Source organism: Dasypus novemcinctus, chromosome 9, assembly GCF_030445035.2.
Source record: "Dasypus novemcinctus isolate mDasNov1 chromosome 9, mDasNov1.1.hap2, whole genome shotgun sequence".
NCBI classification, from domain to species: Eukaryota; Metazoa; Chordata; class Mammalia; order Cingulata; family Dasypodidae; genus Dasypus; species Dasypus novemcinctus.
The window spans coordinates 127,260,595-127,276,808 of record NC_080681.1 but is presented as its reverse complement, the minus strand read 5'-3'; the positions used below and the strand labels follow the sequence as shown (position 1 = coordinate 127,276,808).

Below are 16,214 nucleotides of genomic sequence, written 5' to 3'. Positions count from 1 at the left end.
CCCACGCAGCGCAGGCACGAGGGAACTGGCCCAGAACGTGGCTGGGGCAGAGGGAGAAACGGGTGCAATGCGCTTCAAGTTCACAAGACTCCCCATCAGAAAGTCATGTGTTTGCAAAATTATTCTCCAGGCTCTGGAGCTGAAGAAAGGCTACATGGAGAGCTGGTTACAGCCAACTCCAGAATCACTACGTTGAGGCAAATCAGCACGACCAAGGTGAAGGAAACGGAAGTGAGCACTTCTTCTCAAACCTAAGGAAAACCAAAGTTACTGTTGGTACAGCAGTTCACCCATGAAGACATATATTGTGTTGCCGAACAGATTAACATGCCAACTCTTTAAAAATTAAAAAAAAAAAAAGCCTTGCACAATAATAGTAGCCACATCAGCCACTTTAATATAAAATGTAATTAAAATCCTCAATTACAAGAGTTCAAAAAGGCATAGAAAAACCAATGTGCTTCAATTTTATTACAAGTTCTTAAATCTGGGGCAAGTTTAGTTTAAAAATAATAACCTTACATGCTAATTTCAGCCCAGGGCTAATTTTTACAACCAAACTAAGAATTGCTACACGGGAACATAAATCGAACAAAATTTGCAAATTCATGTCACAGATTTACTCATCAAGTTAATAGTCACCGCAAGGGCAGTCAGGACAATGTCAAGACCAACTGATGCCTCAATGAAGTTTCAAAATCCTGCCTTCTGCCAGGGCAGAGGAGAAATGTGCAAACAATTCTGCTTCAAGAAATTTGCATAGAAATAGGAAATACGAGGGCCTTTACTACAAATGAAATTGCAAAGCCTCAACATGTTCAATTCAATCCAAGGAGCACCGAATGTTAAATTGAGCTCACCCGCTGGAACTGCACACAATTTCCAGCTCTGCAACCAGATCACAAGGCGCTCAGGTACGGAAATTAGCAGGTGAGCTCTCTAGAAACATGAATTTTATACACCGTAATTATAAAACAAGGTATTTTGGCAGAATTGTTTAGATTGTAGATGGGTACAAGGCATCAGGGTCTCTTTACAGAGCCCCCCTCAAATACTTTCTTTTTGCTCGGCAACAATTACATCTTTACAGCCTCATTAATAATCGTTCAGTTCTCCAGCCTCTGCACATGGCAACAAAATCCCGAGAGGAGACCTGGCTTCTCCCCCATTACCTTGCAGGAACTTTTTCGGTTTGGTTATTTATGTTAATTTGAAGCATCATTGTTTATATCTGAACCAATCACAGCCTAAATGGTATGGAAACTACTACTTCCTGGGATCCTGAAATTTCTTTCGAACATCCTCAGCACTTGTTCTTCGTGCCCCACCCTCAACGAGAAGACTACCCAGTTCTCAGCATCAAAAAAATCCACAGCCATTTGCAACACACAGGCGTCCACTCCTGGAGGTCAGCTAGTGCTCAGCTCCAGCTCCCTCTGCTGGAGGCCAAAGTGACCGCTTGTTGCAAAGCAAGACTTGCAGAAACGATGATTTTTAAAAATTCATTTTTGTACAGTTGAGATTCACTTAATTAAAAACCTGGGACTTTTACATTCACTCTCGAAACCTTCTTCTCAAGAATAGAATATGTAGCAATTCTGAGGGGCATTTTATTTCTAAAGGAAGGAAAAGGATTAACATACATTAATAGTATCAAGAGTAATTTGTAATTCAGAAAAAGCCAAATGCCCAGAAACCTGCATTCTTCTTTGACACTGCCATTTTCTCAGCAGACAAGAACCGCAGAAGTCACTTGTTTAATTAGGAATCTGACTATTTGTATTCCTGAGTCTTGCTCTTCGAGAAAAGCACCAGATGAACTGTCACACTTTTAGAAAAGTAACCACCTGAAGCTCCTACCCCCACCCTCTTAACCAACCACCCCAGGGCAGGCCATTACCAGGTCCCTTAAAGTAGACTTTCTATTTTGATAATACAAAAAGAACCGAAATTTTCAGGCAGGAGAAAGCAATCTTATTACAATTCAGTGAGTGGCAGCCCATGTAAAGCCCTTTTACTATGATTTCCAGTTTTCTGTTTGATCCACAGCGCAGAGATACAAGGATCACCACCATTTGGGTTCCCAAGTTTTATTAAATGACTCATACAAAAATCCAGGATAAGTGAGTTTTAATCCTCATCTTCCTCCTCTTCTTCATCCTGGTTAATCTGGAAGTAGCGTAATTCATAGCTTTCCTTGCTGTTGGCAACTACACGCAACCAATCACGTAGATTATTCTTCTTCAAATATTTTTTGGTGAGATATTTCAAATACCTGCAGAGAGAGGACACTTGAGGACTACACTAGACAGTTGGGACTTTCTGCATTCTGAAACGTTTTAACTTTTATAAAACCCACCACCTGAGGTTACTAAAATTCAATATATTTTCCCACCCTTCAAAAATGGCAGATATGGCACTACACCTAGCCAGTGCTTTAAGACACAAAGGTAGCAGCCACATTTCATCTGAACTGGCAATAAAAACAAGGACAGGTAAGTAGACCTAACTGTTGACCATTAGACAATTACCACCAGGAAATACCTACAAACCTGGAAAAGGCTCCCGCTGTAGGTACTGACAGACAGCTAAGCACACGGCCTTCACAACCTTCCCAGGGAATCAGGTTTCCAAGGAGCTACGTCCCTCACAGAGGTCGCTGATTCCAAAGCTCCCTGTGAGCACGTTTGGGTATTCAACTGGCTTCTCCCTTTGGTGATGAGGCACTCACCCTGCCAACGTGCTCATTTGGCTTCTGGCAGCAAGAGGACAGACATGTCTTCATCCATTTGCCTAACCGCTGCCTTCACATGGGTAAGAGCTCCATAGTCACCACTGCAAACTGCCTATCAGGAACCTAGCTCTTTATGTAAAGGCAGCCACTGGCTTCTGGTGCCCAACAGCCTAACTAGAAAGAGCCTGCAATCTTCTTTCCTCGCTCACCTGCTTGCCTCCAAGGCCCTGAAGTTATGGCATTTTCCAAAAACCATAAGAGGAGGGAATATGATGCCACCCAAACCTCAGCTTTTCCCACTATAAAATGAGACCAGTGATACTCACCTTTCCAGGTTATCCCAGGGAGTAAATGAGATGAACATGCCAACCCCAGGCCTATCAACAAGTGCCAAATGTTAAAGCAAATCCACCCGCCCCCAAGAACTAAAGACCATTTAAAGCTTACGTCAACAGTCACCTCCACAAAGAAGTGAAGGTCTCAGTTCACTTCTACCCACTTTCCCTACACAGAAATAAATTCATCCTATCCTCCCATTTAAAAAACACTCTTTTCTACCATTATTTTTTCTATCATACTCTATTCTTTTAATTCTGAAGTTTAGGTAGTTTGACAATTTTCATAACAGAATGTTGAGGGGGAACACCTATTTCCCACGTATGAGGCCTCAGGTTCAATCCTCAGTACCTCCTGAAAACAAGCAAGCAGGCAAACAAAGCCAATTCTCATTAGGGTGCAGATGTGGCTCAGTGGCTAAGCACCTGTTTCCCATGTACAAGGTCCTGGGTTCAATCCCCCACACCTCCCTTGAAAAAGGAGAAGAAAATATTGAGGGAAACAATTAGGTAAAAACCTGCAGAAGTTCAAAGACAAGAAAAACCTAATTATCGTCATTAAGAAAGGAAAGACATAATAGAAGATTAGGGCTCCTTCCCCTCTCCCTTGGGTAAAGAACAGAAAATGTGTGTAAACTAAAGATGTGTTAGGAAGACATTCTCCCACTAAGTTGAAAAATTTGGACACAGGTCACAAAAAGGTTATGGAATCTTCTCCACAGGCTCTGCTAAAACCCAACAAGTTGGATGTTTTACATACCTTGGTCCCTCCCATATCTCATCTATCAAATCGTTCTATGCAAATAAAAACAATGCAGCCATTCTGACTATTTCTTCAGCTTGATCCTCAACTGTGATAGTTAAACTCACGGGTCAAGAGTGGCTAGGTCACAGGGCTGGGCTCACCAGCTCTTCACATCCGTCTTTACTGCAGCACAATGCAAAGCCAAAGCCCTTCACACAGACGAATGCAAAGGTCTGGCTCCAGACCGCTGCTAGTGCTTCTTTTACAAAATTTAACCTTTGGTGATGGTAGCACAACACTGTGAACTTAAATAACAGCAGTGAATTATATAATTGAATGTTGTTAAAAAGAGGAATTTTAAGTCTTATATATGTTACTAGAGTGAATTTTTTTTTTTTTAATTCAGGGACTGCAAAATGCCAACAGTGAACCCTAAATTAAACCACGGGCTATACTTAACAGTACAATTATAAAAATGTGCTTTCATCTATTGGAACAAAGGTACCACACCAATGCAAGGTGCTAATAATAGGGTGGTATAGGAGAACCCTGTATTTTATGTATGATTGTTCCACAGACCCACAACTTCTCTAATTTAAAATATATATATTTAACATTTTGAAAAAGAGTAGCTAGGCTATTGTGCCCAATTGTTTGGTCAGGCAAACACTGGCCTGTTATTGTCAAGATATTTAGTAGATTTAAACCTTTAGTCACTCAGTGGCCCTTAAGGCTGGTTACGACTACAATCGACAAAAGAGGATGCCTCCCATTTTTGGGACTTGGAGCTGTCCTGGGTGGTGCTGCAGGGACAATTACCAGACATTGGATGTCTTCTCATGGCCCACTGGGTGGAATGTGGGAGAGTGTGGGCTATGATGTGGACCACTGACCATGAGGAGCAATGATGCTCAGAGATGTATTCACCAAATGCAATGAATGTCTCATGATGATGGAGGAGAATGTTGCTATGGGCGGAGGAGTGGGGTGAGGGGGGTGGAGAGTATATGGGGACCTCATATTTTTTTAATGTAATATTAAAAAAATGAATAAAGACAAAAAAAATAAAAAATAAAAAAATAAGGAAAAAAAAAAAAAGAGGCTGCCTCTAATCAATGAGAGAATTCTCATCCAATTAGTTTACAGCCTTAAATGGAAAACTGATGATTTCAGCACTAAAGGAAGAAGAATTTCCATCCCTACTCCAGTCTGCTTCGCTGGGGTAATTCATCAAAAACTTAAAGAGTTCCCAGTATGTGACTTTGTCCTATGGAATTTGGACATGCCAATCCTAACAGTCACATGAGATAATTCCTATAATAAATCTGATAGTATTTACATATATACATGTTATGTAAATATACCTGATCACGTCTATTTCCCTGATAGGAAATCAAATGACTAATACATCACCTCCTGACTAATAGCTAAAATTAAAATCAAAGTCTTAAGTATAAAACCGTTTTGTCTCAAAAACACCTTGAAGTGTCCTACTACCTAATTCAGTATGAACAAATGTTCCTAAAAATGAGCTAAGCACCTAGGTATTTCTAGCAACTTAAAAAATGTCTCAACTTCATTGTCAAAACAACTCCCCTATAGCATGCAGGTAAAGTGAATACTGTGTCCATCTTGAAAAGGACCACAGGCTGGCAGGAATGACATGGAATGGCTTAAGTCTGAAACTGGGATATTCAAACTCTTGCCCAATGCCACAATAGCACTCACAGGGGGAAAAAAGTTGTGCGGAATTAAAAATATAAGTTCTCTGTTAAGATCTAGAGACAAAGGAAACATCATCTTTATTTTTAAAAATACTGTCCAGGGAGTGGATGTTATTCAAGCAACTGAGCGCCTGCATGTCCCGGGTTCGGTTCCCAGTACCTCCTGAAAACAAAAAAAAACATGCAAAACAGATAAAAAAAAACAACTCAAGGAAGCTGATGTGGCTCAGTGGTTGAACGCTGGCTTCCTACATATGAGGTCCTGGGTTCAATTCCTAGCCCCAGTACCTCAAAAAATAAAAAAAAAGAGTATTGTCTAAACAAGTCTAAACAACCTTACTGCTGGAAAAACTTTAGCCTGGGAAAGACAAAATTAAAGAAAAATCTACCAGAAGTTGATGTCTTTAAACTATCATCACAATATCCATTCATTCCTTTCCTCCTTTGTTCTAGAGGTACTGTTCCAGCAATTACCAGATCCAGCTACAAAACCAACTCCTCCTGTTCAAGGGTGAGGACAGGGATCTGAGAGCCACCTGCTGCTCTCCCTTACCTTTTGGAAAAGGGCACCTCTGAGGTTACGGTAATCTTGCTCTTGCTCCTTTCAATGGTTACGACCCCTCCACCAAGATTACCAGCTTTTCCATTAACTTTGATTCTTTCTTGCAGAAACTGCTCCTGTGGAAATTAATTTTACCAATTAATGAATTAACAGGTTCACCCATCTCACCAACATTTTTTTATAAATGTTCCACCTTTTTAAAAAAATGGCAGCAAATCTTTAGCTGCTAATAGTTCTGAGCTCTAGAAAAAGATAGAAAGTGGTACTATACAACTTTATATAGATTATATAATAACACCATATTCTAGCACCAACATACTTAACTGCTTCCACATAAGGTCAAATATGCCCCCAAATGGAAGGTTCAGCAGGCCAAGTACCCACAGGTCAAAGAGTAAATAAAGAGCAGACAGGAGACCCAGGGCCCAAGCTTTATGGATAAGGGCAACCCAAACTACAAGTGACTTCTGAATCTACAGAGTGTAAAGCACTGGTCTCAGTACCGTCAGAGAAAGTAACATCTTCAACCTAGAAGGAAAAAAACCAGACGGCATCAACTGCTCAGGAGCTGCGCAAACACTAGGGGACAGGAACCCAGGAGCCCAGAGGTGGACCCTCTGTAAACGCCTTGGCGGGGCGTCTATGCAAGTCTGTCTCCATGGATTTCCAGGGTTTTTGTCCAAAAAGGAAGACGTCTTCATGGTGGTGGTTTTGTTATAATGACACGAGATTCCACTCACTCCGTAACTCCAAAGAGCCTTGCTTTAGCAATTCAATTTGCACCACATTAACTGCTAAGGGGGTAAAGTGTGATTCGGTCAGAAATCTTGACCACTGAATCTGAGATCAGTAAATTATTCGAATTATTCAAGTTTTCTTTCCTAAAGAGGCATGTGGAAGAAAAAACATACCCACAGATAAGTGATGCAGAGAAAGGATAGAGAATACAAATGGGAAGTCTCTGAAGTTAAGAGGGAAAAGAGGACAAAGAGAAAAGCATGAAGTCATTGGACAGCCTGATGAGAAAGGAGCCACTGAGGGACTCTTAAGAATGGGATGCAAAGGCAGCTAAAGAACAGTGCTAGCACACTCTAAGAGGTCACCTAATTTCCATCCAGTGAGTCAGGGACTATGGGTTGAGCCTTTAATTTTTCTTACTTTAAAATTACTTTTGTTGTAATAGTGCTATATCCAATATCCATACCCAAAAGAAAGAAAGAAGACCCTACCTCACACCTTATACAAAAATTAACTTGAAATGGATCAAAGACCTAAATATAAAAGCTAGAACCATAAAAGTCCTAGAAGAAAACGTAGGGAAGCAGCTTCAAGATCTGGAGGTAAGGGAATGTAGGTGGCTCAAGCAATTAGGCACCTCTCTCCCACATCAGAAGTCCTGGGTTCAGTCCCAGCTGCCTCCGAAAGAAATGAGGAAGATGAACAGACACAGCAAGTGCAAACAAGGGGATGGGAGAAATGAATAAATAAAACAAATCTTAAAAAATAAAAAGGTATGGTTGTCAAAGCAAGTGAATACAATGTCTTAAAAAAAAAAAAAAAAGGGGGGGGGGCAGCGGACTTGGCCCAGTGGTTAGGGCGTCCGTCTACCACATGGGAGGTCCGCGGTTCAAACCCTGGGCCTCCACCCGTATGGAGCTGGCCCACGTGCAGTGCTGATGTGCGCAAGGAGTGCCGTGCCATGCAGGGGTGTTCCCCGTGTAGGGGAGCCCCACGCGCAAGGAATGCACCCCTCAAGGAGAGCCGCCCCAGCGCGAAAGGAAGTGCAGCCTGCCCAGGAATGATGCCACACACAAGGAGAACTGACACAACAAGATGACGCAATAAAGAGAAACACAGATTCCCGTGCCACTGACAACAACAGAAGCAGACAAAGACGACGCAGCAAATGGACTCAGAGAACAGACAACGGGGCGGGGGGGGGGGGGGGGGGGAGAAATAAATAAATAAATCTTTAAAAAAAAAAAAAGACCTGGAGGTAGGTGGGGGTTTCTTTAACCTTATACCGAAAGCATGAGCAACAAAAGAAGGAATAAATGAGATCTCCCATCTACCGTAAGGGAGACCCTGAGTTCATGTCCCGGGGCCTCCTTGTGAAGGCAGGCTTGCCTGCATGCCGCTGAGAGCCACCCGGCCCGCAAGCGCCACAGATAGCCGACTCAGCAAGGTGACGCAACAAAAAGGGAGACAAGTAAAAACACAGAAAAGCACGCAGGGAATGGACACAGAGAGTAAACAACAAACCAGCCACAGGGTAGGGGGAAGACAAATAAAAATAAAATGCAGAAAGCGGACTTGGCCCAGTGGTTAGGGCATTCCTCTACCACATGGGAGGTCCGCGGTTCAAACCCCGGGCCTCCTTGACCCATGTGGAGCTGGCCCATGCACAGTGCTGATGTGCGCAAAGAGTGCCGTGCCACGCAAGGGTGTCCCAGCAAGGAGTACACCCCGTAAGGAGAGCTGCCCAGCATGAAAGTGCAGCCTGCCCAAGTATGGTACCGCATACAAGGAAAGCTGACACCACAAGATGACGCAACAACAAAAAAAAGAAACAGATTCCCGTGCCACTGACAACAACAGAAGCAGACAAAGAAAAATACGCAGCAAATAGACACAGAACAGACAACTGGGGCTGGGGCAGGGCGGAGGGGTGAGAAACAAATAAATAAATAAGTCTTAAAAAAAATAAAAAAATAAAAAAATAAAATGCAGACACACAGAAGAACACACAGTGAATGGACACAGAAAGCAGACAGGAAGCAAGCCAGAGGGGTGGGAATTTAAAAAAAAAAAAGTTCACCATCACTATCTATTAGGGAAATGCAAATCAAACCTACAATGAGGTATCATCTCACGCCTCATAGAATGGACATTCTTAAAAAAACAGAAACCCACAAGTGCTGGAAAGAACGTGGAGAAATAGGAACACTACTTCACTGTCGGTGGGAATGGAGAATGGTGCAGCCTAGTTTGGTGGTTCCTCAAGAAGCTAAATATAGAACTGCTGAATGATCTGGCAATACCTCTAGTAAGAATATATCCAGAAAAACTGAAAACACTGATGCAAACAAACATTTGCACACGGATGCTCATAGCAGCATTATTCACAATTGCCAAAAGATGGAAACAACCCAAGTGTCCATCAACCAGTGGTATATATATAAAATAGAATACTACGCTGCTCTAAGAAGAAATGAAAATGGGACACATATGAGAACATGCAGGAACCTTGAGGGCATTATGCTGAGTCAAGTCGACACAAAAGGACAAATATTACATGGTCTCACAATATGAACTAAGAATATGAAGAACAAACACACAGAGTTAAAACCTAGAATATAGGTTACTGGGGGATAAGAGGAAGGCTGAGAAGGAGTACTGATGCTTAACATATGTAGAATTTTCAATTAGTTTGACTATAAAAGTGTGGAAATGCAGAGTTGATGGTATAACACAGCTGGTTTATAAACCAGATTGTTGCCTAAACGGGTAGTCTAGGGACATAAATATCAGTTCAAAGAAAGCTAGAGAATAATCTAGGAACTGAATAATAAACCAGAGGTAGATGAGGATTGTAGTTAATACAAATAAAAGAATGTTCTTCTATGAGCTAGAACGTACATCACTATTAAAAGATGCTAAGAATATATACATGATTCAGGTCCCAGCAGAGTTGCCAAAAAATATATATATACATGAGGAAAATACAATTAATGTAACTTATGGACTATACTTAACAGGAAAATTGTAATATTCTTGCATCAGTGCCAAAAAAAAAAAAGGTATTATATCAATAATAGAGTGATATGCGATTTTTTCTTCTGGAACAAGGAAAATGTTCAATGGTTTACTGGGGTGATGACTGCACAGCTCTGACAAAAGTGAGAGCCACTGAGTGTACACTCTGGATAGCACGTACAAGGCCTGGGACTGTATAACACAGTGAACCATGAGGTAGAAGATGGACGATGATTAACAGTATAAAATATGAATGTTCTCTCATGAACTACAGGAAATGTACAATACTAAAAGTGTGTTAATAATGGGGGAGTATGGAAAAAATATACCAAGTATACACTATGGATCAGTTAGTGGTAACAGTCTGATCGTGTTTTGTTTTTTGGTTTTAATAACCTGTAACAAATGTTCCATGACAATGTAAGGTGTTGGTGGAAGAGAAATGTATGGGAATTCTGTACATTACATAGGATTGTTTTATATGCTCACGACTTCTTTAAAAAAATTAAAAATATTTTTGCTGTAATATTGGCTTTAGCAATAGCTGACCTTCTAAAGACTGAAGAGGAAGTGGAAATCAAGGAGATTTCTGCACACAAATAGTAAGTCTGAATTCACCTAGCAGGGCTATTAGAAGGAGAGAGTAAAATGCCAAACATGCAGAGTCAAATAATGGCAGTAAAGGGGTTCAGGAATGGGCCAAATACTGGGGCAAAAAATTAGCAGAGCTGGGGCTGAAAGAACCAAGTGCCAATCACAAGTGTGCAACAGTAACTGTGAAAGCAAACACTGTAGCATAATAAAACAGAAGCCTTGGGAGATGGGGCTCCAGACCAGCAGGGAGACCCAGAACCAAGTGGCCTCCACTGTGAGCCCACACTGGAGTTCAAGGGGATTTGGGATCCAATGAACACTTTGCCTGTTTCCTGGTAGCTTTTAAATAAAATCTTTTTTCAAAAGTGGAGAGGAACACAGAAAAAATAAGATAGTTCTCTAGTATCTATAAGCCAGGCAATGTGCTAAAGGCTTTACAAATTTATAAGCCTATCCTGTTTCATTTCTCCCTCACAACCCTGTGGCACACACAAGAGCAAGGTGTGGGGGAGGGAGGAGGAGGAGGGAAAGTTGACCAAACTTTCAGTTAAACCAGTGGAGCCACTGTGGTGCCATCTAGAAGCCCGAAACCGAAATGCATTCCTAGAAGTTTTCAACAATCTCAGAAAGTTCTGTAAAGAGTGGCCATCAAAACATAACTTACAAAATTGGCAGCATCCATGATTCCATCTTCTACTGGGTGGGTGCAGTCAAGAGTGAACTTCAGAACCTGCTTCTTTTTTTTGCCCCCCTTCACCACAAGCTTTTTCTAAGAAGATACAAAACCAAAAAAAATGCCAGAGGTGTAAAAACATACAAATGCAAAACCCATGGAGTTGTGTTCCCTTGCACAGGCCACGCTCTGCCCAATGTAGCATTAGGATGACACCAAAGATGCCGTACTAGGAAATTCAGGAGCCCGTGTCAAACAATTTTGATGGGGAAATCATTCCACCAGTCTTGACTCAGTTACATCTCCCAGGCTCCCCAACCTCTGAAGGTATATAAACCTATTTGCTTATGAAAGACCAATTTTTTTAAAAGTTTATTTATCCTAACAATTCCAAATACAGTTTTTTTAAATGCTGTTTAGTTGTTTTATTCTAGGATTAAGACACAGGCACAGAAGGCCTTGAACACCTAAAACAATTTTAGTCTAAAATCAGGCCCTGTCCCTAACTCTCTGGAGTCCAGTCCCGATCTACTTTAGCGCCTCTCCCTTAATCCTGCCTCACCTCACCCTCCTCTTCAGGAGCAGCAGATAGGGCCACAGAACAGGATTTTAGCCACACAACTATTCAGGTTGGACGGGGTTCGAATTACAACAACGCTGTCAACAATTTCAGGCCTTTTGGTTGATTCTATGAACCAGGACTTCCAAACCACCCAGTGACAGCACATACTCTAAGAGTTCAGTTTCTTTACTCTCAGGAAACTATCTTCATCTACATATTTACATCTTTTACAAACTCCAACACCACTGAAAATGCACCTGTACAACTTACCTTACTTCCACTTCAAAGTTTTGCTTAGTCTAAATATGCCTTTTGAAAAACACGTTTTACTTCCCTTCGTTTTTAAAAGAACCTCATCTTAAACTTTTAGTAACTTGGATTAACTTTTTAAACATTTAGCTACTGCAAATTTTTTTCCCTTCACATCTCTTCCCAATAACAATCAAGAGACTGTGTTACCAGTCCCGTAAATATAAAATCAGCAAGGAAAAGTTCCTGCCCACCACGGGCTTTAGCCTCCCGGGACAGCTTTACACCAAAGGCACACATATGCAGAGAAGTGTCTAAAAGCTCCTCCAGGCACAAAGAATAAGGCAAATGAAATTGTTAACCACGGAGTCCCAACTGAGGGAAAGTTAGGCTATTCCGTGGAAACACCGAAAAACAAGGGCATTTTCGCATGAGGGCGCCGTACAGCCCATTCCCAGTCTTAGTAAGAGAGAATGGAATTAGGGGTCTTTGCTCTACACCAAAAAGGATGTGTACAGCTGCGCCCTGAGAAACTAATTTCCTCCGGGGACGCCAAAGAGCTCCTTGAACGCAGGCTTTGTCCCTCAAGAGGCCAGCCTTTCGGGGACCATTTCCACTGGTCCCTGAGCTTGGCCATAGGTTTCCCGAATGCGCAGCCCCCAAGGACGGCAGGTTCCCTTCCTGCCCGCCCCCCGCGAGGGTAACCAAGCCCAGACCCCGAATGCCCCACGCCGGGCTCCAACGCCCAGTGACCGGCCCAGGCCGGAGCCTCCACGCTCGGCTTCCTGCCGACCCCAGGCAGGGCGCGAGGCCGAGCCACGGCCTCCGAGAGCGCCCGGACCTCCCTCCCGGCGTCAGGCCGCGGCCTCCTCCGCCCACAACGTGCCGTGCCCAGCAGAAGCCTGGCCCCATCCAGGCGCTGCCGAACGACGTCCCTCGCGAGTCTGGGCACCGGCCGGGCCGGCCAAGCCCACGTGCCTCCCGCGAGCAGAGGCCTCACGCGGAGCCATACTAACCACGGGCGCCATGGCGGCAGCGGAGGCAGAAAGAGGGTTTGGCGAACTACGCAGACGCAAAGAGCCCGCAGCGCGCAGGGCACGCACTGTTCAGGGGGCGCTAATCGCTCGGCCACGCCCCATCGATCACCGCAGCGTCGTGTGTTCTGTGAGATAGCCAGCGATTCGTGTTCCCTGAATGCGAAGCCCGTCCCAACCAGCTAGGGGGCGGGGGGCCGGAAGGAGGCCAGATGGCCTGTTCCACTGCGAACGATCAGAGGGGAAGGACGAGTCCAAAGTGAAATAGGGGGGTTGACTCTACTTTGAAAAGTCTTTGGAAAGGGAAAAAAAAAAAAGGGAAATTGACCAAACCACAAATTATAAACTAGTGGGATGGGATGCCAACTTAGTAAGGTGAGGCCCTTCTGGCCATGGAGAAAGTTAGGAGATTATAAATCCCCATGCCCCAACCTCTATCTCTTCTTCAAAAACCGCCCAGCTTGGAAGTTCAGGCGGTGGGTCAGGTCTTCCAGTACTACCCGTCCTGGCTGCAGTCAGGCGCACTGCCAGATTGGATCCCTCCAGAATCTCAGATTCAAGCAGCCCACCCTATGATCACCGCCTCCTAGCTTTCCAGCTTCTAGCTTCCCACTTCCCAAAATTCTTCTATACCAGTGCTTCTCAAACTTGCACTTAGAAATAAATTACCTAGGGATCTAATTAAAAGGCAGGTTCCAATTCAGCATTTTCAGTGGCCTATGATTCTGCATGTCTCCCAAGTCCCCACTGCCTTTCTTTGAGGGGCAAGTGTCTTCACACCCTACAATCCTTTGACTGGCCACTTCCCACCTATCCCCTCATGTGTTTGCAGAATTACATTCCAGAGTGAGTTCTTTGAAAGTGCTCACCTAGCAAATAGCCCAGCACGAGCTTAGAAGGGAAGAAATGCACCACACTGACTCTTCTAGGTTTAAACCGTGCCAGTTGTTCACCAAGCTCCAAACCCACCTGCTATCTTTGACTTGGCAACGCTGGGGCTGGGCCTCTGCAAACCAGGTTTCTACTTGACCAGGTACTACCAGGTAGGTCTACTGACAAATGGAGCTAGAGGGGAAGCTGCAAGGCTGGAGAAGGAAGAGGAGTCCTTGACCATGTCTGTGTCACCCTCTCTTGGCTCTTCATCCTGACAGTGGCAGTTGGAACCTTATAGGAACAGCAGGAAAATCCAGTTTACAGTTATTCCAACTCTTGCAGAACCAGCCCCATCGTTCCTCTCCTCACAGACACCCCAGTCTTCAGATGTCTGAGCTTCAGCTATCAGGGTCCTTCCTTCAAGCTTCTATCCCTAGAGGTAGTAGCTGCTTCCTGCAGTTGCTCTTATCCCACACCCCTTCAGTCACAGAGTTAATAATTCATTTTATTAAATTCTCTCTGTTCAAAATCTAGTGGCATCTCCTGACTGGACCTTTTTTTTTTTTTAAATATTTATTTATTATTATTATTTTTTAATTACATTAAAAAAATATATATGAGGTCCCATTCAACCCCACCGCCCCCGCCCCCCACTCCCCCCACAGCAACACTCTCTCCCATCATCGTGATACATCCATTGCACCTGGTAAGTTCATCTCTGAGCATCACTGCACCCCATAGTCAATGGTCCACATCATAGCCCAGACTCTCTCACGTTCCATCCAGTGGGCCCTGGGGGGATCTACAGTGTCCCGTAATTGTCCGTGAAGCACTATCCAGGACAACTCCACGTCCCGAAAACGCCTCCACATCTCATCTCTTCCTCCCGTTCCCCACACCCAGCAGCCCCCATGGCTACCGTTCCCACACCCATTCCACATTTTCTCTGTGGACATTGGATTGGTTGTGTCCACTGCACACCTATGTCAAGTGAGGGCTTAGATTCCACATGGGTACTGGATGCACTCTTCCCGCTTCTAGTTGTAGACACTCTAGGCTCCATGTTGTGGTGGTTGACCTTCTTCAACTCCATGTTAGCTGACTGGAGTAAGTCCAATAAGTCAAAGTGTAGGAGCTGAAGTCTGTTGAGGCTCTGGGCCTGGGTGTCATATTATCAGTCCAGAGATTCAAATCCCCTACATATATCTTAAACCCAGCACCAACTACAATTCCAATAAAGTAGCATGCAAGTCTTGTGAAAAGAGATCCCCTCTGAGTCCATTTCCATCACGCAGAAACACCAGCTCCAAAGAAGGGCCATCTGTCATGGCAGTGAACCCCTTCTGCCATGACCATAGAACCCGTGGGTCTCTTTATCCCTCAAAAGAACCAATACCTGGGGTTGTATCTACCTTATCTGTCTCTTAGACTCTGTTCAGTTGTACGTAGGGCTATTCCTTCTGACAACCTCCAGACTCTTTTTTAGAGACTCACAGCCTTATAATCTCATTTCTCCTTTCCATTTCCCCCTTACATTAGGTCAAACCGCTTCCCGAAGTCATGTTATTATATGTAGATAGGTATATTCTGCTGTTCCGCATTGAATCTTTAATTCAAGGTCATTTTCTAGTTGCTTCTTCAGCTGGTATGTGGTAGTGATCCCTCGGTGCCAGGGAGGCTCATCCCCGGGTGACCTGACTGGACCTTGACTGAGAAAACTCCGGATTCAAACAGGCCCTCCTCAGGACTGCCTGATAATCCTAAAATCCTCTCCTAAGGGACGACTTGAAATTCCTGGCCAGACAGCCAGCTCCTCTTCCTCACACCTCTCTCTCAGCTGATGGCTTCCATTCCTCTTTCACTGAAAACACAGAAGTAACCCAAAAAGAACTTTCCTACACCTCACCTCTATGTCTAACCATCCAGCACCATCTATACAAGGACTCTGCCTTCCCCAAGTACATTTCTGTACTTTTTTTTCCCTTTCGAAACAGTGGTGGACCTGACTTATTCACTCAACATGAAGACGCCAAGTCTCCTCCATGCTGTAGCATGAGCAGAATTTCATTCCTTTCTTCAGCTGAATAAGATTCCATTGTATAAATGGACCACATTTTGTTAATCCATTCATCCGTTAATGGCAGTTGTGTTGTGGCCACCTTTTGGCTATTGTGAATAGTGCTGCTATAAACATGTGTTTATGGGCCTGAGTCCCTGTCTTTCAATTTTGTAAATACCTATGAGTGGAGTTTCTGGGCCATATGGTAATTCTATGTGTAATTTTTTGAGAAACTGACAGTTTTCCATGGCAACTGAAGCATTTTACATTCCGACCTCAGATACTTGCCTGCTCAAACAATTCTTGCCCTTCTC

At 43.6% G+C, this 16,214-nt stretch overlaps 1 protein-coding gene across 2 annotated transcripts; it reads right to left on the bottom strand.

Moving 5' to 3' along the window:
- Nucleotides 1–2,074: 2,074 nt before the first annotated feature.
- RPL22 (ribosomal protein L22) lies at nucleotides 2,075–13,119 on the bottom strand. Of its 2 annotated transcripts, XM_058304556.2 has the most exons (5): nucleotides 12,951–13,054; nucleotides 11,115–11,219; nucleotides 6,092–6,216; nucleotides 3,061–3,111; nucleotides 2,075–2,275 (listed from the first exon to the last, which is right to left on the bottom strand). In XM_058304556.2, the coding sequence occupies exons 1-5, from the start codon at nucleotides 12,960–12,962 to the stop codon at nucleotides 2,131–2,133; spliced, it is 438 nt and encodes a 145-aa protein (XP_058160539.1). In that variant the 5' UTR covers nucleotides 12,963–13,054; the 3' UTR covers nucleotides 2,075–2,130. The 2 variants fall into 2 exon arrangements, with proteins under 2 accessions (XP_058160539.1, XP_004454912.1); XM_004454855.5 differs by lacking the exon at nucleotides 3,061–3,111 and having other exon boundaries at nucleotides 12,951–13,119.
- Nucleotides 13,120–16,214: the final 3,095 nt, after the last annotated feature.

Bases quoted from the DNA above. Each gene is read 5' to 3' on its own strand.
- RPL22 (XM_058304556.2), bottom strand. The intron at 3,112-6,091 runs GTAAGGGAGAGC...ACTTGTTGATAG, and splicing joins GAGGTGCCCTTTTCCAAAAG to GCCTGGGGTTGGCATGTTCA. The intron at 2,276-3,060 runs GTGAGTATCACT...CTCTCTCTGCAG, and splicing joins CCCTGGGATAACCTGGAAAG to GTATTTGAAATATCTCACCA.